Source organism: Miniopterus schreibersii (assembly GCF_964146895.1).
Source record: "Miniopterus schreibersii genome assembly, chromosome: 7".
NCBI classification, from domain to species: domain Eukaryota; kingdom Metazoa; phylum Chordata; class Mammalia; order Chiroptera; family Miniopteridae; genus Miniopterus; species Miniopterus schreibersii.
In genome coordinates this window covers 1,039,260-1,064,845 of record NC_138108.1, presented here as the reverse complement: position 1 = coordinate 1,064,845, position 25,586 = coordinate 1,039,260, and the positions used below count along the sequence as shown (strand labels likewise).

At 50.5% G+C, this 25,586-nt stretch overlaps 1 protein-coding gene across 4 annotated transcripts in view; it reads right to left on the bottom strand.

Annotated features, from left to right (window-relative positions):
- HDAC4 (histone deacetylase 4) overlaps positions 1 to 25,586 on the bottom strand; it is a 180,938-nt gene that overhangs the window by 142,623 nt on the left and 12,729 nt on the right. For all 4 annotated transcript variants that reach the window (XM_081141971.1, XM_081141973.1, XM_081141972.1 and 1 more), the window contains exon 2: positions 11,264 to 11,455. In XM_081141971.1, coding sequence (XP_080998097.1) covers positions 11,264 to 11,285 — 22 coding nt within the window. In that variant the 5' untranslated portion in view covers positions 11,286 to 11,455. The remainder of the gene's footprint in view (positions 1 to 11,263; positions 11,456 to 25,586) is intronic.

Here is a 25,586-nt window from a genome sequence, read left to right as displayed (position 1 = left end):
GGATAAATTCTGTTTCTCACAAAAACGTACATGTAGAATTGACTTGAAGGGCATTCAAAAAAAAACTGTGAAGGCACAGGAAACCTGTATTTAACAAAACTTGTGAAAACTATGTATTGAGTTTACATAAAACCAGAAACATAGAAAATCTGGCTTGTAGAAACAACGGTAAAGATGTTATTTTGATAGGTGATTTTAACCAATGTCTCAAAATGAATATAGAAACCGATACGATGAGTGGCCTGCCAGTCCACTAGTGTCCAGGTGAAGACTTGGACCCAAACCCCTGCAGGTGACAAGGAGCATGCTCTCCACCCAGGTGAGGCCTCGGTTAGGCTGGATGCCCACCCCCTTCCTCTTGTGAGGATCTGGGTTTTGACTGTAAATACAGGGCCCACCCTACTTGGAACCCTACTCTCCATTGCCCCAGTGGAGGCCTCCAGAGGGAGGAAGACACGAGATCACCTATTTGCCATACTGCTAACCTCTGTCAAGCCCCAATGCAGGTGCCACCTGAAGGAAAACCCAAAAGCCAGGTGTCCTGAAAGGCCATGGGGCCCCACTCTTAGAGGGAATCAGGCTGGGCGGAGGAACCCCAAGGACATTCCCCTACAGAGACGGCACAGTCACACAGGGCTGCCTCTGCCCAGTGGCTCACCCAGCCCCACTCCTACCCACCCCCAGGTGAAGCCCAAATATTCCAGAACTGGAAACTGTTGAGAAACGCTAAAGCGTCCTCTTGGGCAATTGAAGCAACTCCACACAGACCCAAATTGCTCTTTTCTTCTCCTAAGTACTGACGTTGGAAATAATATTCCTCAGCCAGAGCAGGGTCATCCCATCAGATTACTCATGGCCTAGAGTCCCCAAAACTTCTGGGAAAGGCATTTAATAAAACAAACGCCATCTCCTTAAGAATCACAACCACTGAGGCCACATCCATGCAAACGGGTCCACCAAATCCACTCGTAACAGGACCCACGTAACGTCAAAAGAAATAAGAGCACCCCTAAACACAAAGAAAGAGCCCCCTGGATCTCAGAATCAGTCCTAAGGCCCCACGACGACTTCAAGGACAACCCAGCCAAGAACCGAGAAAGTCGCCGCTACGTCCAGGCCGGGGCGCCAGGCCGCACGAGTTTCACCTGGACAGAGGCGCCGGCCGGCCGAGCGCGGACGCATGGAGATGGGACCCCGAGAGCTGGGAACCTGCCCACGGGCGTGGGGGTGGGTCCTGGAGGGCTGCGGACCTGCCCACGCGCCGCAGCGTGGGAGCCGCCCCGGGGGCTGCGATGACCGGCCCTGCTCGGAGGCAGCGCTCCCGCCTCCGGGACACCCAGCCCTTCCGGGAACCGCGGCTGCGCCCGGCCCGCAGAGGCCACAGGCCGCCAGGCCGGGGCAGCAGGCACCGGTCCCGGGAGAGGCAAGGGGGCGGGCCGCTCTGCCTCCGGGGCTCGTGCCCCAGCACCTCCTCAGTCCCTGCAAGCTCGGGACCCACGCGCCCCACCTTCCTGCCTCTCCCGGATCCTTACAACGAGGCCAGAGCACAGAGGGCAGTGCCACGGGCCAAGGGTGGCCCGGAAGGGATGGGCCCTCCTGCCGATGACCCACAAGGGACGGACCCCTCCCATCCACATAAGAGTAACCCGGAAGGGATGGGCCCTCCAGAGGATGAGCCAGAAGGGATGGACCCTCCAGAGAATGACCCGGAAGGGATGGACCCTCCCAAGAACGACCCGGAAGGGATGGACCCCTCTTCTCTGCACAAGAATGGCCCGGAAGGGATGGGCCCTCGCGGGAATGACCCGGAAGGGATGGGCCCCTCTTCTCCGCACAAGAATGGCCCGGAAGGGATGGGCCCTCGCGGGAATGACCCGGAAGGGATGGGCCCGTGCAAGCAAGACTGGAAGGAAAGTGCTGGCACGGGCGCCCAGCCCCCAGCCCCCAGTCCCCAGCCGCAGCCATTTGGGCCAGGACCCGCAGGCCACGCCTCCTCCCGCACAAAGAGCCGGAGCAGGTCGGCATTGGGTCAGACCCGATGGGAGGCGGGCGTGGAGGGCCTGCCGTCAGCCGGCCTGGCCGACGCCCTGGGAAGCAGCGCAGCAGGCTCCCGGGAGCCGCGGCAGAGCCCGGGACTCCTGCCGGCACCGCAGCCCGAGGCAGGCCCGCGGAAGCCGGGCACAGAGGCCCACTTCTGCACCGCGCTTCCCACGAAAACAACTACGCTTGAAGGGCGCTGACTCCGCCCTGAATGCGAGTGATGAAGACAGAGCGCTTAAAGTCCAGGCGTCCCTAAACAGCTGGCCCCGGAGGCGCGCTTCTGAGCGGCGGCCTGGGAGCCGAAGGCCCGGAGCACCCGCCCGGCCGCCTCGCGAAGGCTCGCGCAGCGGCCTCGGGTCGGGCTCGGGTCGGGCTCACGCGGCGGAGCCCGTGGGAGCCGCGGGGACGGCCGTGATGTGCAGAACGCCAGCCCGACGGCTGCCCAGAGGGACGCCCACCGAGCTGCTTCCACCAGCTTTACAGAACGCTTGACAGGTGCTGTTTCAGAAAAATAGACGTAAGATCGGTGTGTTTTATTTTCTTTAAATAGACATCACTTTTAAATGAGCCTCAGTACAACTTTTCAGAAGTCTGCAGTATTAGTAAGTTAGAAAACGGTGGTAATGTTGAACATTGCTTTTCATGTAAAAATCACAAAAGTTCTAACGCTGCATTTCAATGTGGATGTCCCAGTTCCTCGTTAGGAGGTTAGGATCATGGCCTTCAAGTAACGCTGGATGGAGGGGATGGTGAGAGCTGAGGGCCATGAGCCTGAGTCCCTCCAGCGGGAAGCAGGAGAGGTCCCAGGCTTGGGACCCTGACAGTCCACACAGAGCCACCCACCATCCTCCCTGCGTGCCCGCACTCCCACGGACCGGGTTCCCACCCACCAGCACCTAATCCCTGCGGGGAGAGGTGATCTTTTCTGTTTGTTGGGGAGGAAGGGGAATGAAAGGAGGGGCAAACAGGAAAACAGTAGGCTAAGGTTTCTTTTCATCACACCGGTTATCACCCCTCCTTAAAGGCCAATATTCCTAATACCTTACTGATTGATTGATTGATTGAGCGGCTAAAGGCTAGCCAATTTAAAAACGGCAAAGTCAGATACAATTCTAAAAAGTTATTTGCCTCATTTGATTTTTTCTTTGTAATTCCCTAAAAGTATCCATTTTTTATCATGTGTTTATGAAATGAGCAAATAAAAGGCTCTTCAGTAAAAGCACAATGAAAAGTCTCGACACAACTCTCCCCAGTTACCCTGGTCAGCCAGCCACCCAGTGACCCTTTCCATCCCAACCTTCTAAGGACCGGCAAGAGGTCAGGGAATGTTCATAATATACTCAGGACACATCACAAGCAGTGCAAAAGCCGAGAACCAGGCTCGTTTAAACTGAGGGACACACCCTGTGTCCCAATAGAGGGCTCAGTCCGGGAGCAGGGGACTCGAGGCCCACAATCCCTTCTCCGCACCTATAGGATCAGGAACCATGTGAACATAGGAGGCAGCAGCCCTCCCTGCTCCCGAATCCTTGTCCCCCAATGCCCACCCTCCACTCCCAATCTCCTTCCTCTGCCACGCCAGGCTCTCACCTCCAAGACCCTGGGCCCAGCCCTCCGTCAGCAACCCAGGCAGGCGAATTCCTGCTCTGCTCCCTAGGCTCAGTTCACATGTCCCGTCGCCTGTCCCCTCTCACCACATGAACCACACTGTACCAAGGGCCCTAGAGCCTGTGCCTAGCCCAGGAGCTCCACGCAAATCAGCTGGACCAGCTCCTAAATGGGCCCAGTACGCCCTGTGTCTGCCAGTAGGGGAGCTCCCATCCCTCAAAGACAGATGACCGATTCTGGTTCCATGTTGGCCTCTGATCGGCTAAGCACTAGACAGCAGTACACACTGACTTACTTAGCTATAGAATGGGAATAACAGCATTCCAGCTCCCCACAAAGAGTACCATGCAAAACAAATGAAACAACTGTAGCGCACAACTCGGAACAAAGTCACGATTCATTGTGGCCTAAAAGCGCAGCAGGCTCTAACTTAGATGGGAGTATTACTACTACAAGTTTTACACACGTATGTTAAAGAGCCCAATCTGCACCGCCAGCACTCCCGGCCCCATGAGCCCAGTGTCAAAGGTGGCAACACCACACCTGTCTGCATTGACCTGCACACCTGTCAGTACTGACCTGCCAGGCGCCCCAATTACAGCATCTGGCTCCAGCACCAAGCCACACTCAATGGTCTCTGATGCTGGATTTGTATGTCAAATCTGTCCCCAGAACTCATTCTTAAACCTCAGTGTCATTAATCACCCAACATTCAGCATCTCAGAACCGGAGATTTGCATTTCCACAATGGCGGCTTTGAAAAAAGGGCATAAATGCAAATGCTCCACAAACTGTAAAATTTCAGAGAATTGCCAAACAAACTATCAAGGCTCCATTGACAGTGTTCTGAGCTCTTCATAACCACTGGGGACTGGTGATTTTTAAAGACAAAACACAATTTGAGGATTAAAAAAAGCAGGAGGTTGAAAGAGAAGTCATTCTGTCTCCATGATTTCCAGAACAAACCCTGACTGATTAAGCTCCCAGAGTGGATGTTGTGGAGGATCTGGAGTGACAGCTCAAGCTGCAGACACACCCTCGGGCTCCCCGATGGCCTGGAGGGCGCAGGAGGGGCGCTTAGGGACATTTCTGAAACCTTTCCTGAGGCACAGAGGAAGCAGCACCAGAGGCTCAGAGCCCGTGGGCCCAACATTAAATCCTTCCACTCAGCTGGGGCAGTGCGGTCTTCCCTCCAACACACCTGCAGGCGGCATGTGTCAGCAACTGGCCCACCTTCCCCATGTCCTAGAGGCTCAGCCCCGCCCCTGCCAGGAAGCCCCCAGCCCTACTGACATCATAGAAGAACCTGGAAGCTCTTCTCCAGCTGTTGCTGCTGCTTGTGTTGCACTGGGCGTGAACAGGCCCTATGCCCTGGCCTGAGCCCCAGCACTCCTGTAGCCAGCTGCACCTGCTTGGACAAGCCCACTGTAGGCTCCCCAGCACTCCTGTCAGTTGCTTCTCGAAACCAGGGCCTCATTAGGTGTCCAAAGCCCGCTATCAGCAGCAGCTAGGAATCGATGCCTTCTCTGTGTTAACTGCTGGTCCTCAAAATTCATTTTCTCTCTTTAATGTCCTTAACACTTTGCAGCATCCCTGAAACATTCCATCACTGCAAAGCACAAATGACATAAAAATGTTCCTTTGTAAGATAACTTCTATCTTAAAACATAAAAACCTTGGTGGCCAAACTGGTTGCAATAAATAGACTCAAGATCAAGAGCCGGAAGACGGAAGCACGATGACCCAGGAAGCCAGCCCAGCTCAGACCAGCGCAGGGCAGAGCCTCCTCCAGGAAGACCTCCAGATGAAAACCTTACCATCGTCTGAAGAAATCAAACCACGTTGAGAGTCAACTAAGCTATTGCTGATGCAGACTTTTTAGCTGCTTTTGTGCAGATGGAGTATTTCAGACTCAACAGAATATTAAGAAACCAGAGAATGCTCCAAATTAAAGCACAGATCTTAAATATACATGTTTCCCTCAAAATATTTATTCTCTTTTAACTAAACACTGTCCACACCTCTTCCCGAGATGCAGGAACTAGGACACAAGTTTCCCAATTCCATCTGTTCAACCAGTTTCCTGTCAGAGGTTTGTATGACCACATAGGTCCTGAACATCCCAGCACACTGCTCACACCAGCCCACCTCCCTCACCCAGCACACTGCTCACACCAGCCCAGCTCCCACACCCAGCACACTGCTCACACCGGCCCAGCTCCCACACCCAGCACACTGCTCACACCGGCCCAGCTCCCACACCCAGCACACTGTTCACACCGGTCCAGCTCCCTCATCTCGGCACACTGCTCACGCCAGCCAAGCTCCCTCATCTCAGCACATTGCTCACACCAGCCCAGCTCCCACACCCAGCAAACTGCTCACAGGCCAGCCTGCAGTCTTCATGGGAGGGAACAAAGCTGGAGGAGGAAAGAGAGCCTCACTTGTCCCTTGGACAGGTCCAAACGGGGCCAAGTTCCCTCCATCTCCCACAGGAACACCCCGTCCAGGCAGGGCCATGTGTCCTTCACGTCCATCCTGACCTGTGTCAGCACATCCAACAGGAAAAGGTTTAGAGCGTGGAATAAGGCAAAAAGCACAGTATTTCAGAGCCTCTTCCCACTCTTCTTACTGTGAAAGAGGAGTTCTTTGAGGCTGAATCAGCCCAGGCCCTTCTGCAGGCTGCTCCCGTCAATACAAACACTGATTCAGAGCAATAAACCAGCAGCGAGCGGTTTTACGTCAGAGAACCAGAGCCCAGCTCCGGCGCATCCATAAAGAACAGCAATAAAACCCGCTGCTTGCCTCACCCGCCAGAGGGAGTCTGGAAGGAAATCAGGAGAGAATACTACACTCCAATAGAAAGGTCATTTTATCATCCGGGCAAAGGTGAGCTGCACTGCATGCAAGTGTAAGTGTGGGGAGAGGACAGTGGCAAGGGCCCAGGGGAAAGTGAGGGCCCTGGGGGACAGTGAAGGCCCCCAGGGGACAATGAGGGCCCTGGAGGATGGGGGACAGTGAGGCCCCGGGGGAAGAGTGAGGGCCCCAGGGGGACAGTGAGGGCCCCAGGGGATAGTGAGGGGCCCTGGGAGGAAGAATGAAGACCCCTAGGGATAGTGAGGGCCCAGGGAGGAGTGCAGGCCCCAGGGGGACAGTGAGCACCCTGGGGGAAGAGCGAGGGCCCCAGGGGATAGTGAGGGCCCTTGGGGGCAAGGCAGGGGGTGCACAGCCAGACAGAGGACCTTAAATGACGAGGGAGGTAAGGGGCCCAGACCAGGGAGGCTGAACATGTAGGTCAGTGAGGGTGAGACAGAGACAGGCTCCTAGTCGGGTTGAAGAAGAAACACTAGAAACTTCCCATTCAAAACAGCAAACTGGACCCAGACCCGGACTCAGCCCCAGAAAAGGGAACCACAAGCCAGGGATTGTTGATAGCTCCAACCAGGGTATTCAAAGTGAGTCATAAACAGCGTCTGACATTGGCCTATACCAGAGACTTTCCAAAAAGACTGGGAGTCCTTGCAGATCTGCCTAATACATAGAAACAAACCCAAACAGGCAGTCAAATGGGGAGACAAAACAATAAGCCCCCAATGAAAGAACTAGAGAATTCTCCAGAAGAAGAGCTAAATTAAATCGAGATAACCTATCAGATACAGAGTTCAGAATACTGATTGTAAGGATGCTCAATAGCATGAGAAAAGAAATGGAAGCTGTGAAGGAAATTAAGAATGACATAGAAATAAAGAATACACTGGAAGGAATAAACAGTAGGTTAGAGGAAGCTGAGGACCAGATCAGTGAATTAGAAGACATGGTAGAAAAAAATCACTCCAAGAAGTAAAAAGGAAAAACAATAAACAGGACAGTCGAAGGGAGCTCTGGGACAACATGAAATGTAACAATATTCGCATCATAGGAATGCCAGAAGTTCTAGAAAGTAAGCAAGGGTTGGAGAATTTGTTTGAAGAAATAGTATCAGAAAGCTTCCCTAACCTGGTGAAGGAAAAAGTCACACAAGTTCAGGAGGCACAGAGAGTCCCAAGCAAGAAGACCCCAAAGAGGCCCACACCCAGACACATCATAATTAAAATGCCAAAAATTCAAGACAGAATCTTAAAGGCAGCAAGAGAAAAGCAAGCTGTTACCTACAAAAGAGCTCCCATAAGGCTGTCAGGTGACTTCTCATCAGAAACTCTACAGGCCAGGAGGGAATGACATGAAATATTCAAGGTAATGCAAAACAAGGAACTGAAACAAAGACCACTCTATCCAGCAAGGCTGTCATTCAAAATAGATGGTGAAATAAAGAGCTTCCCAGAACAAAAAAGGCTAAAGGAGTTTATCAGGAGTTTATCACCACCAAAAGAGCATTGCAGGTAAAGGGACTGCTATAATTAGAAGTAGAAATAAAGAAACATAGGCATAAAGAAATAAAATGGCAATAGTTAAGTACCTATCAATAATAACCTTAAATGTAAATGGCTTAAATGCTCCAATCAAATGACATAGGGTGGCTGAGTGGATAAGAACACATCACCCAAATATTTGCTGTCTACAAGAAACCCACACCTCAGAACAGGAGACTCACAGAGGATGAGAGTGATGGGATGGAAATTTTTCCATGCCAATGGAAATGAAAAAAAAGCTGGGGTAGCAATAGTCATATCAGACAAAATAGACTTCAAAATAAAGGCCATAACAAGAGACAAGAAAGGTCACTACATAATACTAAAGGGATCAACCCAACAAGAGGATATAACCCTGATGAACATATATACACCCAATATAGGAGCACCTAAATTTATAAAAAAATTTCTAGAGGACTTTAAGGGAGAGATCAACAGCAAAACAGTCATAGTAGGAGACTTTAACACCCCACTGACTTCACTAGATAGATCTTCCAGATAAAAAAATCAACAAGGAAACAGTGACTCTAAATGACACACTAGATCAGATAGATTTAATTGACATTTACAGAACATTCCACCCCAAAGCTGCAGAATATACATTCCTCTCAAGTGCACATGGTCATGCTCAAAGATAAACCACATGTTAGGACACCAAACAAGTCCCTACAAGTTCAAGAAGATTGAAATATCAAGCATCTTCTTGGACCACAATAGCATGAAATTAGAAATCAACTACAGTAAAAACACTCAAAAACATTCAAACACATGGAGGCTAAATAGCATGTTATTAAACAATGAATGGGTTACCAATAAGATCAAGAAAAAAATAAAAAACTTCCTGGAAACAAATGAAAATGAACACACAACAACCCCAACTCTATGGGACACAGTGAAAGCAGTTCTGAGAGGAAGTTCATAGCACTACAGGCCTACCTCAAAAAGCAAGAAAAACTTTTAATAGACTCTCTAATCCTACAACTTAAAGACTTAGAGAACAACGAGAAAAGCCCAGAGTATGTTGAAGAAAACACACACACACACACACACACACACACAGAGCAAACTGAGTATTATTCCCCGCCCCACCAAATCCACTAAAATTACTAAACGTAAACAGAAACATAAAAGGATGCACAGCAATGCTCAACAATGGGAAACAGCACCAACTGACCAAAACCTTGGAGGGATTTCCTAGAAAATATACATCTGATGGGATCAAAGGGACAGGAAAACAATACCTCATGACCAGCCCACGGCCAGGCAGGACAGACAATAGGCCTGCACACAGGGAGGGCGCGTGTCCATGCCCAGCCCAGCCACCTGCAGTAGGGCCAGTGCTGACTGGGGACCCTTGTTGCAGCTCCAGGGGGGATGCTCTGGGAGGAAAGGTGGCCCCTGAAGGAAACCTGAGCACCAGAGAGCAGGCGTGCCCAGGAGCCCAGGCCCTGAGTGTCACCACTGCAGACAGGAGCAGGCTCAGCCCCCAAGGCAGCCAGGCCCTTGCTAGCTTTAGCCCCTCCTTCATCAGCAGTCTCCAACCCATGGGAGAGACAGAGATGCACAGGTCAGCGGTGGCAACGACACAACAAACCAGACAGGACAGCAATTGCCATAAACACAGATTGGCGAATCTGCAGATGAAGGCAGACCCTTGGGGAGAGAAAGCCAATGCAGCACTCAGGTCCTCGCTGAGAGGGACCTGGGGAGGAGGAAGCCCTGGATAAGCAGGTGGGGAGATGCTGGTCAGCCGGAGAAACCAGGGGCAGAAACACTTTCAGGTGTCACAATAAACTAGGCAAAGACACAGGTATTTTATTTTAGAGACCTGGGCTACCAAGAGATTAGTCGACAGTTTCTAGAGCAAACTGAGCAAGCCTAACGTCTAACTGGTGAGCCCACCATGCCTACCGACTGAGTGATTCTGCCTCTAGGAACTGATCCCGTGCAGACAGATGCTCTAGAAGGGCAAGTACAGACTATATGTGTAAACCTGTCTGAGGCCAATTTGGGGCTGCTATAAATAGTGCTGCAACTACATAAGCATTCATCCACAAGCTATCAAAATAAGTTAGACTTATATGCATGCTGACATCGAAAGATGCTCACAATACAGTGAAATGGAAAGAAATAAATTAGAAGCCCACAGACGTGATGCTGTACACCACTGAGACGCTTGAGCGTGGCCCCTGAACTCAGACGCAGGAAGGCGGATGGCTCCCTCAGTGGGAGAGCTGGGCGCCGCTCAAGGTCTGCTTGACAAGCTTCCATCCAGGCGCCTAATTTTACACATTCTATGGATCAATACACAAACAATTTGCATCAGTAAAGTCTTCCTACCTAAATATAACTGGGAATCCTGCCCTCCAGAGCTCAGACAACTCCAGTTGGGCCCAGGGAGAGGGTGTGTAGGTTCTGGGCCATCCCAGAGGCAGAGACCCAGAGTCCCCAGCCCCATTAACAGGGGTGTGAATACCTGAGGACACCCTGCTCTGTCCAGGGGCCGTCACCACCCCTCCCACATGGACCAGGACAGACCTGCTGTGAGTGCCCCCTATAGGCCAGGCAGCTGCAGTGGCAGCAGGCAGGACCCAGGCTTTCAGTAGGTGACTGTGCTGGGACTTGTCCTAACTACCAGCACCCACAACGCACTCCTGAAGCCAGGGGCCACACGAGTGTGGTTCCCAATCCTGTACAGCCACTTACTAGTTCTGGGACTTAGACAAGGCGCCCCTTCCCTCCTGGCCTGAGATTTTCAGGGTGTTGTGAAGACTGACTCGTGTGACACGCTTACTGCAGGGCCTAATAAAACATGCTCCTATAGCAGGGCCCAGATACAGACTCAGACCCAGCCAGGCCCGGTCACAGACTCAGACCCAGTCAGGGCCCAGTCACAGAACCACCCACACCCCCGGGCCCCAGGAACAAAGAAACTAGGTAAGAAATTAACTCTCCAAATCACAAACTGACCTCTGAACCCCACCTCACTAAAGCACCATTCTCGTCTCCTGGCCTCTAGGACCCACGCCTGCCACTCAGTCAGCGGGCAAATCCCGTGTGTCCTGAGGGCTCTACCAGGGCGTTTTATCCCAAGAGGAAGGAAAGAGAGTCTACTCTGACAAACCACCAGGGGCCACTGTCAAGAAAACCAGTCACGCTGCAGCCGCACTGACGCCCCTCTGCCCAGGACGCCCGCCGCCCCTTACCTGGGTGGCTTTGGGAGCTCATCGCTGGCAGCGTCTGCTCCTCTCCTCGACTCAATGGCTCCAAACGTCCACGGACACAACGCTGCACGGAGCGGCAGAGTCCCGCCCACACACCCACGGCAGCAGCGGGGGGGCTGCGGCCACGTCAGCGTCGGGAGTCTGCGGCAGGTGTCGGCTGGCTCAGGGCAGGACCTGCGTGGTGAGACAAAGATGGGTGGGTGAGGAGGTGACCCGAGGAAACCTGGATTTGTTTTCATCACTTCACCACTGATTGGTAAAACCACTCATCTGGGCACTTCTGCTGACAGGAAGCCCTTGGGGGGGTTAGTGAACACGTGGAACACGGGTGAACACGACCTGCAGCACCACTGGTGGAGACCATGTCACGGGGAGTCACTCTGGCCACTCCCACCGGTCTCCACATGCGCACACTCCCGCCAGCCCACATCCACGTACCAGACCTCACCTGCTGCCACCTGAGTCCCAGGCCCAGTCAGCCCTCCTCACTTAACCCGTCCCCCATTTTCACCTCCACAATTACAATTCTGCAGCCGATTTCCATGGTCTCCTTATACAAGTGCTACATGTGTCACAGGAAAGTATTTTCAGTCACCAGGATGCATCCCAGAGGCAGACATGCGGTAATATCCTGACATGCTCTTCTGGCCTTTTGCCCACACTGCCAGCTCCCAGCCGCATCCCCCTCTCTGTGCCAACATTACAGCCAGTTTTCCAGGGTCTGTAACACTCCTGGCAGCACTGACTGAAGGCGCTGAGACAGAGCTGCCCCTCCCCCACGCCAGGGAGTGGCACTGGCTGGGCCAGTTCATCAGATCCTCTCCCCAGGACCAGACTAGCCCACAGGTCAGTCACTGGGCAGAGAGCCCAGGACGAGTCCAGGACCCACCACCAAGCCTCTGCACTGGGCAGGGGCATCACGAGGGACTTTTCAAACTTTGTGATGAGCAGGTATTACTTTTATCATCAGAATAGGGAAATACACTGAAAAATAACAATTCTGAAAATCCTCCTATTGACCCTGGCCAAAGGCCCTTCTGGGGCCTGTCATCCCTTCCTTTGCCAGTGTGACAAACTCCTGCTCTTGTCTAAATCACTCAAGGACATTTCTTCCCCATTCCCCAGACAACATACCATGGAAGGGGTCCTCCCAAAGCTGCTGCTTAGGTGGTCTCCAAGTACACGGGTCTGTAACTGTGGTTAGTATCTTTATTATTATGATTCTGTGTCTGATTATTTCCCTACAAAACAGTGACGTATTTCTCAGGTTCAGAATTTTTATTCATCTCTTGGTCAGAACAAACACCATTTTCTTAAAAACAATGCAGATGGTATGTTTTACAAACCCTTGCAAACCTCAGGTGGCTCTGGAGCCTTCACACAAGTCACACCTTGGCTGGGTATAAAAGTCTTAGCTCATAGGAATTTCTTGTTGAAAATCTGCAGACACTGCCCCACCCTCCACATTGCAGAAAACACTGCCAGCTGAGCAGTGGTTCCTCGCCAGGGAGCCTCTAGGGGCCCAGTGATGACAGCGCTATTGTCGTTATTGTTACTTTATTCTGTCTGGATTCAGCTAAAATTATTTTTTTAATCTTGAAATCCAAAAATATTTTCAGAAGGTGTATGGTTAAGAGCCTCCTTTCATTTATTGTGCTCCAAACACGAACCTTTCAATACACGTAGGCTTTCTGCTCAGGAAATGGTCTTCCCTTACTTTCCTCAGGCCCCTCAAGGGGCTGGACTCGCTCCGCCACCTCGGCATGCCTGTTGTCTGTTCTCCTGCCCAGGCCTCTGCTCAAGCATGTTCTCCATGTCACCGCTGTTTCCATGCAACCAGTTGTATTCCTATGGCTCCTACTACAGATTTTAAACCATTTGTTCCCAACCATTTCCCTTTACGACTCATCATTATCTCGTCATCTCCGTGGATTCACGCTTCATGGCCTGCTCCTATCGGTGGGGTCATGTCTTCTCCCAGCCAGTCTTTTGAAATTTGTTTTCTGATTTCAACCATGAATCATTTTCAGAGGCAAGTGTGTCTTCTGCATTTCGGAGTAGTTCCCTCTCCCCTCGTCCTGGGACACCTTTCTGAGGCCCATGGTGGTGGTTCTTTCTGTTTGTTTATCCTCAAAAAAGAACAGCTCTAGTGCAGAGCTGGGTTTTGCCCAAATACTGACACACCTGCTCCTACCCATGTCCACCGCGAGGCTGGTTAAGACCCTTCTCAGGGTACTGTGCCAGCAGCTCACATACAGTTTGCTTTCAAACACAAGATAAAGTAGAAATGGGGATATTGTCAGATATGCAAAAAAGGAAATGCTCATCTACAGCAGATCCGCACAAAAAGAACTATTACGGATCCACCAGATAGACACAGCCCCACACACAGGTGAAGAGCCCCAGAAATGGGAGCCATACAGGCAAATATAGAAGTCTTCTCTTACGTTGAATTTCTCTAAAAGAGAACTGTCTAAAGCAAAAATAATAATGTATGGAGGTGTTTATATCATAGTACTAAGAGAACATGTCAAAAACACCCCATACAGCACTGCGCCCCAGGTGTGGAGTGTGGCAACGTCCCGACGGCAGCCTGCCCACTACAGAGCCTAAAGCAGCCCTGAAGCTCTAGTTAGCACGTCAGTAACAACAACACAATCCTAAACACAACCCAAAGGGAGGCAGAAAAGGGAAAAGAACAAAGACCGACAAACAGAAAACACACAGGAAGATAAACCCACTCCACCGATTACCACATCGCATGGCCACCCTCGCCTCCCTCAGAGGACAGAGGCTGGGAGGATGGACGACAAAGCGAGACCCGAGTTCAGCGGAGTCCGCGGCAGGGAGGAGGCCGGCTCCGCCTGCTCTGAAATAAACCTCCCCAAGTTTACAGACCCAGTCACAGCGCTGCCTGCGAGGAAGCCAGTGTAAGAACAAAGATACAAGCAGATTGAAAGTCAGAGATGGAAAATATACATCATGCAAATACTAATCAAAAGAGAGCTGCAACAGTTACACTGATAGCAGACAAAGGAGATGCTAAAGGACCTCACCAGGGACAAAGAAGCCACTTCAGAAAGATAAGGGTCGGTTCTAAGAGGACACGGCAATCCTAAACAGCCACGTACTGATAACAGGCTTCTGACACGAAGAAAAACTAATAAAAGTGTACGGGAACTGGGCAAACCTGCAGTTACAGCTGGGAATCTCAACAGCCTGACCTCAGGAACTGTCAGAACAGCAGGCAGGGAAGGAGCAAGGACAGGAGTGGTGACAACACTGTCACCCAACCGGACCAAAGGCACTTACAGAACACTCGGTAAACAACAGAGCACACATTCTCCACATTCCTGTAAAAGCACACGGAACATTTACCAAGATACACATCTCTGGGGCCATAAAACAAGTCTGGGTAAATTCTGAAGACTCAAACCCGGCCGTACAAATGTCCCCTGACTAAACTGAAATTAAGCTAGAAATCAAGCACAGAAAGGTATCTGGAAAACTCCAACTATTTGGAAACAAATATACTTCATGGGGCAAAAAAATTAAAACGTAAGTTAGAGAGTATCTGAGATGACAAGATGAATGGAAAAGGAAGCACGCCGCATGGCAATGTGCGGGGCTGAGAACAGAGGAGAATCGGGCGGAAAGCCTCTATCAGAAAAGGTCTCCAGTCGATGACTTCAGGTGTTGCCTTAAGAAGCTAAAAAAACAAACCCAAAACAAGCAAAAAAGAGACAATAACAGAGAGCAGAAATCAATGGAATAGAAAACAGAAAAAATCAAACTAAAAGCAGATTCGTTGAGACAGTAAAATTGATAAGCCTGTACCTAAACGGATCAGAAAAAACAGAGCAAGTCGACCAGCTGCTATCAAGAATGAGACGAGCGTAGACCTCATGGATATTAAATGAAACAACTTTATGCCAATAACTTTGACAACTTAGATAAATCAACAAATGCCTTAAAACCCAAAGTACCACTGTTCACTGGAGAGCGAGCGAGCCAGCCCCGGCCAGCGCCCTGGGCGCCCCCGCGGCTCCTGTGCCCACCCTCCTCACCTTCTTCGGAGCCTGCGCTGCGAGGAGCTGCACTTGCCGGCCTGCCCGCCGGCCAGCCGTTTGCACCAGCGGAGCTCACGGACAGTTACTTTGTTCTGTGTGATATAATCCAAGCCTATCATGTATTTTGTTGCTCAGGCTTGGCCACTGGGAGCTCCTTTAGGTCAGCACCTACGTTTTTCTGACAAGATTCTTCTCCCATCTTTTTTTTAAAGATTTTTTAATTGACTTTGAGAGAGAGGAAGGGAGAGGGAGAGAGAGAAACATCAACCAGCTGCCTCCTGCACCCCCTGTACCAGGGACCGAGCCCACAGCCCGGGCACGTGTCCTGACCAGGAATGGAACCAGCAGCTTCTGAGTGCCCAGGACGACCCCCAACCAGCCGAGCCACACGGGCCGGGGTCTCTTCTTTTTTTAAAGGATTCTTTACTTTCTGGTTCCACAAGATGTCCCCGTCACAGCCCTGCAATCATCCACTTCTCCGAGGAGCCTGGTTCCTTTCTTTGGAGAACTGTGTTAGACACCAAGGTCTGGGGGCTGCGTGTCCCTCATGTCCCTGTCATGGGCCCTGCGGGCAGGCAGTGTGCACGCACCGACTCACACATTTACATGTCTGCACCCAGCTGATGCGACACCGCCGATTCCAGTGCAGCATCGCGGGCTGACCTCGTCCGTTTCCTGACGTGGGACCTATTTCTCCATCAATGAGAAACTTTGCTTTTATTATCTCCAGTAGTTACTCATGTGTTCAGTTCCGTACAGAGCAGTTCAGAAGGGCTGAAACATCCTCCCACGCAGCTGCAGCAGGCGCCCCTTCTCTCTGCCCAGCCCCGCAGTGCGCCGTGCGGACACCCCCCGTTCCTCAGTGCAGATCTTCTCTCCTGCACCCTTCAGCGTGGTGGGTGCTGCATTTGTGACAGAACGTGAGTCACTGTAAGGATTTAGTTTTCATTCTGGGTTCCCCACATGCTGGTTGGCTTTAACTGTTTATTTTTTTCATATATGTAAGAAATATAAACTTTAAGTGAAAAAAAGTGTGTTCACATTGATATCTGCAATTTAAATTTCAGATTTTACAGAGTTTTAATGTAAATTTCTCTTGCTTTGTATAACAGCTTCTGTATTATGGGAATTTTGAACGTAGACAAAGTGAACAGAACAGTAAGAGCTCCTAACACCGGCCTCAACAATTACCAACATCCTGCCACTCGGGCTTTACCTCTAGCTCCTTTTAACAGACATTAAAATGCCTCAAATTTAACTGAGCAATTGTGAATGTGGGTCCATCTGTGTAAACCTGTTACCATGAGAAATCTTCTTACTTATAAATGCACTGCCAAACTAGTGGGAAATAAATACCTTTGATATGATTTATTCTGAACCAAGTTCTGTTTAAACAAGGGGATCTGTCAGGATATCATATCTGAGCAGTACAGAGTCTGGGGTGGGATCTGGGGCAGGCCAAGTCTCAGCACCAGCCCAGACATGGCCTCCTCCCAGAGGGACCCTCCACAGAGCCGTCCCCAGGCCCTGGAGAAGAAGGCTCCCTCCACTCAGCCTGCCCCAACATCAGGCTCTGCTGCGCCATCGGTGGCCCTGCCAGCCCAGAGATGGTCACCCCAGCCGCCTGGTCAAGGCTGTCTCAGAGCCAGGTGTGCCAGAGCCATGGCCCCGAGAGACAGGCAGGGGGAGCTGGGTCTGGAGAAGTGGAGACAGTCTGGAAGACAGTGGGCCTGCACGAAGCTGAAGAACCAATTCCAGGATCTGACAGACAGGACCTCACAGTAGGCACGCGACAGACGTGCTGAATGGAATGAAAAGTCGTCCTGTATGCACCTCAGAAGCCACCTCAAAAGAGTTGAGGTTAAAACCAACTGCAGGAACACTATGCTCTGCCTTTGGGAGGTTCCAGGGAAAAGTTAAGGACCACATCTAACACGGAAGATTCCAGAAATCCAACAGCACGTGGCCTCAGGAAGCCATGGCCTCAGAGGACAGCAAGGCTGGGAACAGAGCATAGAGCCACAGGTAACACAGCCTTCTCAGCCCTCCAAACCCCTGGCTAAATACGAAATTTGCATATTTTAACAAAGATGGGGGCGGACAGAGAAAATTAAGAACAAATCATTTTATAGCTGAAAACTAAAATCCTGTCAAAGAAAGCGATACCACCCAAATCCCACAATGAGAGCAGACTCTTACCCTCTGCCCTTTCCATCGGCATCCGGTTAGGCAGGGGGTCTGAACAGCCCAGTGCAGTATTCACAACACAAAAACACACTGGAAATGTAACGTGTGAATAAATAACACTCAAGTATGATACAGTTCCTCTTACCTTGATGTAAACATCTTGGGACACTACTAACAATAAAGCATTCCTTTCTAAGGAAACACCCAGACAGCACACGGTTCTAAGATCCCCAAAAATGACTGGATCTGAGCTTTCAGAAACCTGTTCACGTAGAATGCTGGAAATGTACAACTGTACATCCCTAACTAAAGTGCGCACTTCTGATAGATGTTAGGTGCATGTTGAACATGTCATGACTTGACACAACTGCTTTTATGATCACAGTCCCGCCTGACTGACAACGAAAACATAAAGCCCACACTGGGAGGGTGAGCAGTGGAGAAGACCCTGTAATTCTGATTTGCATGCTGCTTTAAAAAGGGCATGGTCCTGCCACTAATCAGGCGGCCTCTGACACTGAGTATATACTTATATAAAAACTTAGCTTTCTTTATTTTTATGTCCGTCCCATACAGTATAAATGAAACCAAATGCGTCACTCTGGCTTAAGTGTGTGCTGATATTTCCTCCGCCAAAGGCTTTGAATCTAGGATTACCTACAGTTCTCCCATCCTGCAGCTGCCCTTGGAAATTTCAGTTGACCTAATTTCATGGAATAAACCATAAAACCTTCCAAAGAGTAAAAGTCTTATAATTATAAATCCTTAAGAGAACACTCTTTTTAAAATCTTATTAACTGACCACAAAGAAATGTCGCAGAGAGGAGGACATGCTTTCTCACAGACCACAACCTTCCGCATCCCATCACATGGGCAAAGAACAACCGCAGCTCCAAGTCCATACGCCTCCCCACCACAGCCTCAGCCTGCCATGCTGGTGGGCAAACAGCAAGCTGTTAGTGAGACCAAAAGATCAAAAGATGTCACATAGCCCATGGCATCCCAATGCGGGAGAAAGCATGCAAGTCATCAGCAGAACAGAGAGCCTTCCCTGCATCAGGAATGAGGCCAGGATACCCCCTCACCACTTCCAGTCAACAGTTTGCTGGAGATGCTAGCCAGTGCAACGAGGCAAGAAAAAGAAATGAAAGGCACAGGATTGAAAAAGAAGAATCTACTGCTTTACTCAGACAATAGACTGTGTTCATAGAAAACTCAAAATGATCTACCAATAACTATAAAAATTCTTAAGTGAACTTAACAAAACACTAGGTACGAGGTCAAAATAAAAAAACCTACTGTATTTCTACATACCAGCAACAAACAGAAAATAAAAGATACCATTTACAACAGCATCCATTATCAGCAAATATCCAGGGTCAAACCTACCAAAAGATGTGTAAGAACCTTACACATTAAACTATGAAATGTTGTAAGTGAAATTAAAGACCTAAATAAATGGAGGAATGTACCATGTGCATGGGTTGGAAGGCCCAATATGGTTAAGATGTCAGTGTTTCCCAAATTAATTGGTAGTCATCAATGCATTCTCAATCAAACCCCACCAGAATGTCTTTGAAAACTGACAAGTTAATTTTAAATTTTGCATGGACGTACAAAGGACCCAGAATAGCAATCTTGAGAAAAAAATACCTGGAGGACTTACACTATTAAATATCAAGATCTATTATACACCTGTGTAATTAAGACATTGGTATAAGACTTGACAAATAAAACAAGAAACAGAATATTCCAGAGTGAGACCAACACAAACACAATAATATGATTAGAGCAGAAGCTACTACGCTCCAAATCCACAGGGAAACGGGCTGGGTACCAGGATCATTGCTACCTTTATGGAAACAAATGAACCACATCCCACCATCATGAAAATCAGTGTGAGATGGATTGTCCATGTTAAAGGTAAGAAAGCAATGCCCAGCCTGAGGGACAGCAAAGAAAAAGATCCGGAGGTAGACAACAACTCTTAAATAGATGGTTAAATCTTTTTTTTAAGGCACTGACCATAAAGGGGGGAAATGATACATTGTACTGCATCAAATTCAGAACTGGTTTATCAAATACCCAGTGGAAGAGTGAAAAGGCAGCCCAGAGAACAGATGTTAACCTGCTTGAAATACATCCCACAACGGACAGGGATCCCAAATATATAGATAATTCTTACAAATCACTAAGTTTAAAAAAGGAGATGACTCAAATAAAAAATGGGCAAAAGACATGAACAGGTACTCTGACAAGGGATTCCACATGGTCAGTCACCACATGAAGAGGAGCTCAGCACCTATACTCACAGGGAAATGGAAATTAAAACCACAGCACGATACACATGGCTGAAATTTAAAAGCAAAGCAGAACCAAGTGTTGGCAAGGATGTGGCACAACTGGGACTCTATTCTGTCATGAGTGTGAATGGCAACACTATGGGAACCTGCTTGGTGACGAGCATTGATGCTGAACCTACACACAATTGTGCCCACCAAGGCCAGCCACTCCTAGGTGCACACTCTACAGAAAGTCACGGGTTTGCTCACCAAGGTCATTTACAAGAATGACACAGCAGCATTATCTGTGTAGCCAGAAACTGGGAATGGTCACCAACAGTAGGCTGGACAGAACATTCCACAGCAACAAGAACAAGCAGACAACACCAATCAGCAGCAACCTATCAGACGAACTACACAGACAGAACGTTGGGCAAGGGCAGACAGACACACAGAAATACACACTGTATGGCCCCAAGTGATAAGGCCTGACACCAGGGGAAGCTAATCTGTGTTGCTAGAAGACAGGTAGCCCCTGTGAAATGGGGGCAGGTGGTGGTGGAAGGAGAAACAAGGGTGGTGGTAATGCTCTGTTTCCTGATCCAAGTGAAGGTTAGCGAGGGAATTCCACCCATTGAACACTTCTGGCTGGGCAGGGGGTGGGGGGGGTGGAGGCTGGGGAGAGACAGAGAGAGGCAGAATGAATCAACTCCTCAAAGACCCCCATGCATCAAAGAAAGATCCAAAAATAACACCTACTTGGTTGATCCGTGCCACCTGCACTATTTTCCTTACACTTTCTGGGCAATGGATGAATATTTTACAGTTCTTGTTCCTATATTCTCACAATCAGCACGTACACAGGGAATATCCGTCCAGTTATCCCCTCTTGGAATCATCCACCCTCACAGAAAGAGCCCAGGCCTCGCTCACAGGGTGACCATTCAAACTGCAGGGCTACAGGGATGTCCAAGAGGCCCTGAGTCAGGACATCAGACAGAAAAATACGACTATGAAATACTTTTAATTTAAATGTTCTCCCATTAGTTAATTTAATTTGTATTTAATTCATTCAAATTCAAATTTTTATTTTTATCATAAGACAGACTCTTGACTATGATTTTCCTGAGTCCTGTCTGTACACTGAGCTTAATAAGCACCGTTTGTGCAGTGAACGTCCTTAATGAAATGTGAGCCATGAGGCTGGCAGTCATGTCTAGGAGAGTGTCACTCTGTGATAGATGGTCACACAGCAGAAGACTTAAGGTTTCCTCCCCCGTAATTTGTGGGGACAGATTTATATTTTAGTTTCCTAATGGGCCGCACTGGAGGGGAATAAACTTCACTTCAGTGCGTTCTAGCAGGAGGCGCTTCGCTCCATCTGAGTAACGCGAGGCGCCCGCGGACTCTCGGCAGCCTCCTCCCAGCCACCCTGGAAAGACCAGCCAGACACTGGGGACAGAGGGGACCGGCTCTGACAGCCGGCAACACAGATGCACACACAAACGTATTGGAGCCCTAGTGCAAGGACACACACACACGAGTATACATAAACACTCAGGCGCACACACAAACGCGCACACAGAAAAAAATGTCTGTCAGGAGCAATACAGCATCCACTCTCTCCACACACAAAAACGGCCCGCAGCCCTGGACCCCTTTCTAGGCGGCTATCTCGATTCATTGATAAACAGCCACACTGCAGTTCCAACATGTTTAAACTTCTTGATAAAATAAACTCTTTAGATTAAGGGTCCAAAAGGACAAAGCATTCAGATAAAACAACTTGTTTCCTTTAGCTGCTAAATAAAATAATGTTAAAGATTCTGGCAGGCAGGGCCTAGAGATGTGACTTTTAAGTAAAATTCTGAATCATTTAACATAAAACAGCCATGAGCGCATGTACACCAGCCAGAGGCCAGCCAGCTGCAGCCCCCTCAGGAAAACAGGGCTTGGACCAGGGCCCTACCCAGGACCCCCGGGGCAGGAGACAAGCCCCGCATAAGCTTCGACTGTTGCCACCATACACCCAAGCACCGGCACTTCACCCACAACGTGGAGCCACCACCACCGAGTGAGGGGCCAGTCACATGTCTGATGTGCACTGTCCCTGGGCACCCAACATTGCCCCCAGTCCCCCTTTCACTCAGGAGCTCGCACACAGCTCGCGCGCTCCTTTGCCACGGCAGTCAGTGTGGCCTCGGGTCACAGCCTTTCAGCCACAGGAAACAAGCAGACCTCTCTGCAGACTTCCAATCTGTCCAGGGACCAGAGGCGTATCTTTCCATCCCCCCTTCCCAGAGGAAAACGAGCCCCCACAGGCCACCCGCACACTGCACCGGGTCCAGAACCTGCAGCAATGTTAGCATATATATCACTTAACAGGAGTTATAGTTACATATGTGTGATATTAACATAACACCCAAACATGCACCTGTACTTTACAATGTGCACACATGTATCATTACTGTCTCCTTTCCTTTAGTCAGTGCGGTCCTCAGCATGGGATCGAGCAGTGACCTTGTGTTTCGTGAAACCACCTATTTTTTAATCTATTAGGATCAGTGTTTAACGGACAGTTCCAGCTCTGCGAGATGGAAAGGCTCGGGAGGTCCCTCCACAACAGTGCGAATACACTTAACACCACTGAACACCTGGAATTGGTGAAGAGGCAAATTTTATGCTGTGTTTCTCACAATTAAAAATAAAAATATTTTTAAAAGCTAGACACACACACAAATGCTCTGCCAAACTGTTTACTCCAGGGACTGTTTCCCTTCCTGTCCCCACTTCCTGTCCCTCTCCGCTCAGCCTCGCCACCCGTCTCAGAAGACGGTGACACCAGTGCAAACCCCCGGGGCTCAGCAGCCCTCACACTGCACGCGTCACGCTCGCGGCATCTCCAGGATGCAACTGAGCAAGCAGATGTCGTGTCCCACAACCGGAGAAAATGACTGGAAGTGACTAAAGCAGCACCCGCCCCTCCACACCCCAGGATGTTTAAAGTGCACCCACGGTCACTGGGCTGTCACCGGAACACGTGGCACTGTTATGACGGAGGAAACTGATTCTACGAACAAGGAGCGAGGGTGCTGCCTCCTTTCCTCGACCGCATTCCTCGATCTTACAGTGACAACGCACCGCAAGTGAGCGGCGGGAGGCCGATGGCTCGCCTGCGTTAGCACCGTCTAAAACCAGTTTCCACTCAGGCAGCGCCTCTCCCTGGGTGCAGTCGCTGCAGCACAACATGCCCCTCCGTTAGCGCCAAGACATCGCCTGCAGAGCCGCTCCGGCCAGGAAAACCTGGGTCCTGGACTCCCACCCACTCTTCAGATTTGGAAGAGAAAGGGCAAGGAGAGAACAAAGGTACATTTCATTCTCATGCAAACAAGGTGATGAAACAAGTGACTTCACCTCCTCGCCCCAAGCTGGCCTGCACGTGACACGATGCGTGCAACTTGTCCCAAGTGGTTTCAAAATTACTACTTGAGCCGCATGACTGTGCAGCAGAACCAAACCCAGCTTTGTCAGGATGCAGGGCGGCTACTCCAAAGCTACTGCGACAGTAGGGTTCCCTAACCTCCCACCAATGGCAGCAAAACCACGGGGGGGAGAACCCCTGGAGCAACCACCAGTATGTCTTTAAGCTGGCACCCCAATTCCCCGTGACACACACAATCCACCAACTGAGACGGGCTCTCTGGGCACAACAGGAAGCTCCCCAGATTGCTCAGGCCCCAAAGCAGCCAGAGTGATGCGAGTCATACACATCACCACAGGGCACAGGCTGGTTTCAGGTAAGGCCCCTGGACCTGCTGGGGCCATCGCCTAACACAGAATCACAGTGACACCAGCCGGCTTCCTGGGCCAGGCAGGGTGCGCACCCACGGGACAGATTAAAGCGAGGTGCCCATTATTACACTGTCACTGCCAAAGCCAGGAACACCGTTTTTTAATGAACAGGAGAATTAATGGATTTCTCTATTTGCTCGCATTTGTGACACGCAGCCTGTCTTTTATTACAAGGCAGCCATAAAAAAATGCTGTTGCCACATATGCAAATTAAGTCATTACTCTTTTCCCCAATTACAGTAACTAATTATTTGTATGGCTGATCTAGTCTCCCATTTAGTCCCTTTAACATTGAAGATACCGGGGTGCTTTAACAAAACACAAGAAAAACATTTCCATTACCTACCCTCTGACCCTGTCACTGCAGGACCTGAGCGTGGACCTGATCCTCACCGGGCACTGGCTGTGCGCTCACCCTGGGCAGGGCTGGACCAGGAGAAGCTGACCCCCAGGTAGGAGCCTTCGAAAACCTGCTGCGTTCGTAGGACATGCATGTTCTGTGTACACCTGGCCTAATAGGACCGCGTTTCATATCCCTGTCCGGAGGCTGATTTCACTCCACATCTTCCAGGGCCCAGGAGGACACACCCACTTCCTGATGGCCTCCCTGCCCTGCACGGGGAGTCTCCAGTCAAGGGCCCAGCCACCAAGCAGCCCCATCGTTCACACTCCAGCCCTGAGGTTTGAGTCTGAGTCAGGACTCAGAAGGAGAACACAGGCTGGTGGAGGCTGAGCAGGGCCTGGAGACAGACCTGACGGAGTGTGGGCGGGGCTGGGGGGCCAGGTCCTTAACCTCAGGGCCAGCACAGGCGCCTCCACACCTGGCTTCTGAGAATTGCAGGGTCCTCAGGGAAGACAGGAAAGTTTGTTTTCCAGGCCCACACTCTGAAACAGACGTCTGCCTGACAGTCAGTTACAATGTCCTCCTTTCGGGAACAAGTGAGGGAGCCCCCAGGACCCCAAGTCACAGTCAAACATCAGGCACAGCCCGAGGCCCAGTCAAGATGGCCAAGCAGGGAAGATCCCCAGTGCTAGAAACTGAGGAAATGGCCATGAAGCAATAATAAGAATGCAAAGTGAGGCTGAGACCATGGAAGCCTGCAGGGTGCCGAGGAGGGACCCTGAATGGGGAGGGCTTCCAGAGGGTGCAAGGCAGCTAATTCCGAGCTCTCTAGTCAATGGGCACCCGGAGAGCCTGGGTGCAGGTGATGGACAGATGTAGGTGCTGAGCGCCTGTAGGCAGAGGGGCGTCCACAGGAGCCTCTTGCTGATTCTCTCCCCTTGGCTCAGGCACCTGCTGCCCAGTCCCCCAGGATGTGGTCACAGGCCCGAGGCCCCTCCCACTGGGGGAAGAAACCCTCCCAGTCCCTCTGATGAACACTCTGCCACAGGTCTTGGGGAGAAACTCTGCCCCTTACTTAGCTCCTTGGACTGAGGCCTCCCACCCTTGCCCCACAGGGCCTACAAGGAAAGTGAGCCACACTCTTCACCCTGGGGCAGCAGCTGGAGCACTGAGTGGGTGCAAGGACAGAAGGAAACGGGGCTCCAGCTATGAGAGCCAGGTGGGGGCTCTGCCGCCACCCAGCCCCTCTGGGTAGGCCTGGAAGGCAGAGTGGACTATGGGAACAGGGGCCACAAGTGCCACCTGCTTCTTGAGTCTCAACCTCAAGCTCTGAGAAGTCCTGCAACTCCACATGGCCTCACAGCTGAGGCAGGGCCAGGCCTCCGTGAATGAAGGCCCCAACCCCCGTTTCCACACAGGAGTCTGCTCCAGGGATGAAGGATGGCGTGACTCAACAGGACTCAGAGACCCTAACCGTGGCCTCGCCCACTACTCATTACAAGGCACGGAGAGGACAGAGGCTAGGAGAAACGGGTCAGGGACTCCCTGAGACTGTGATCACCTCCATCACT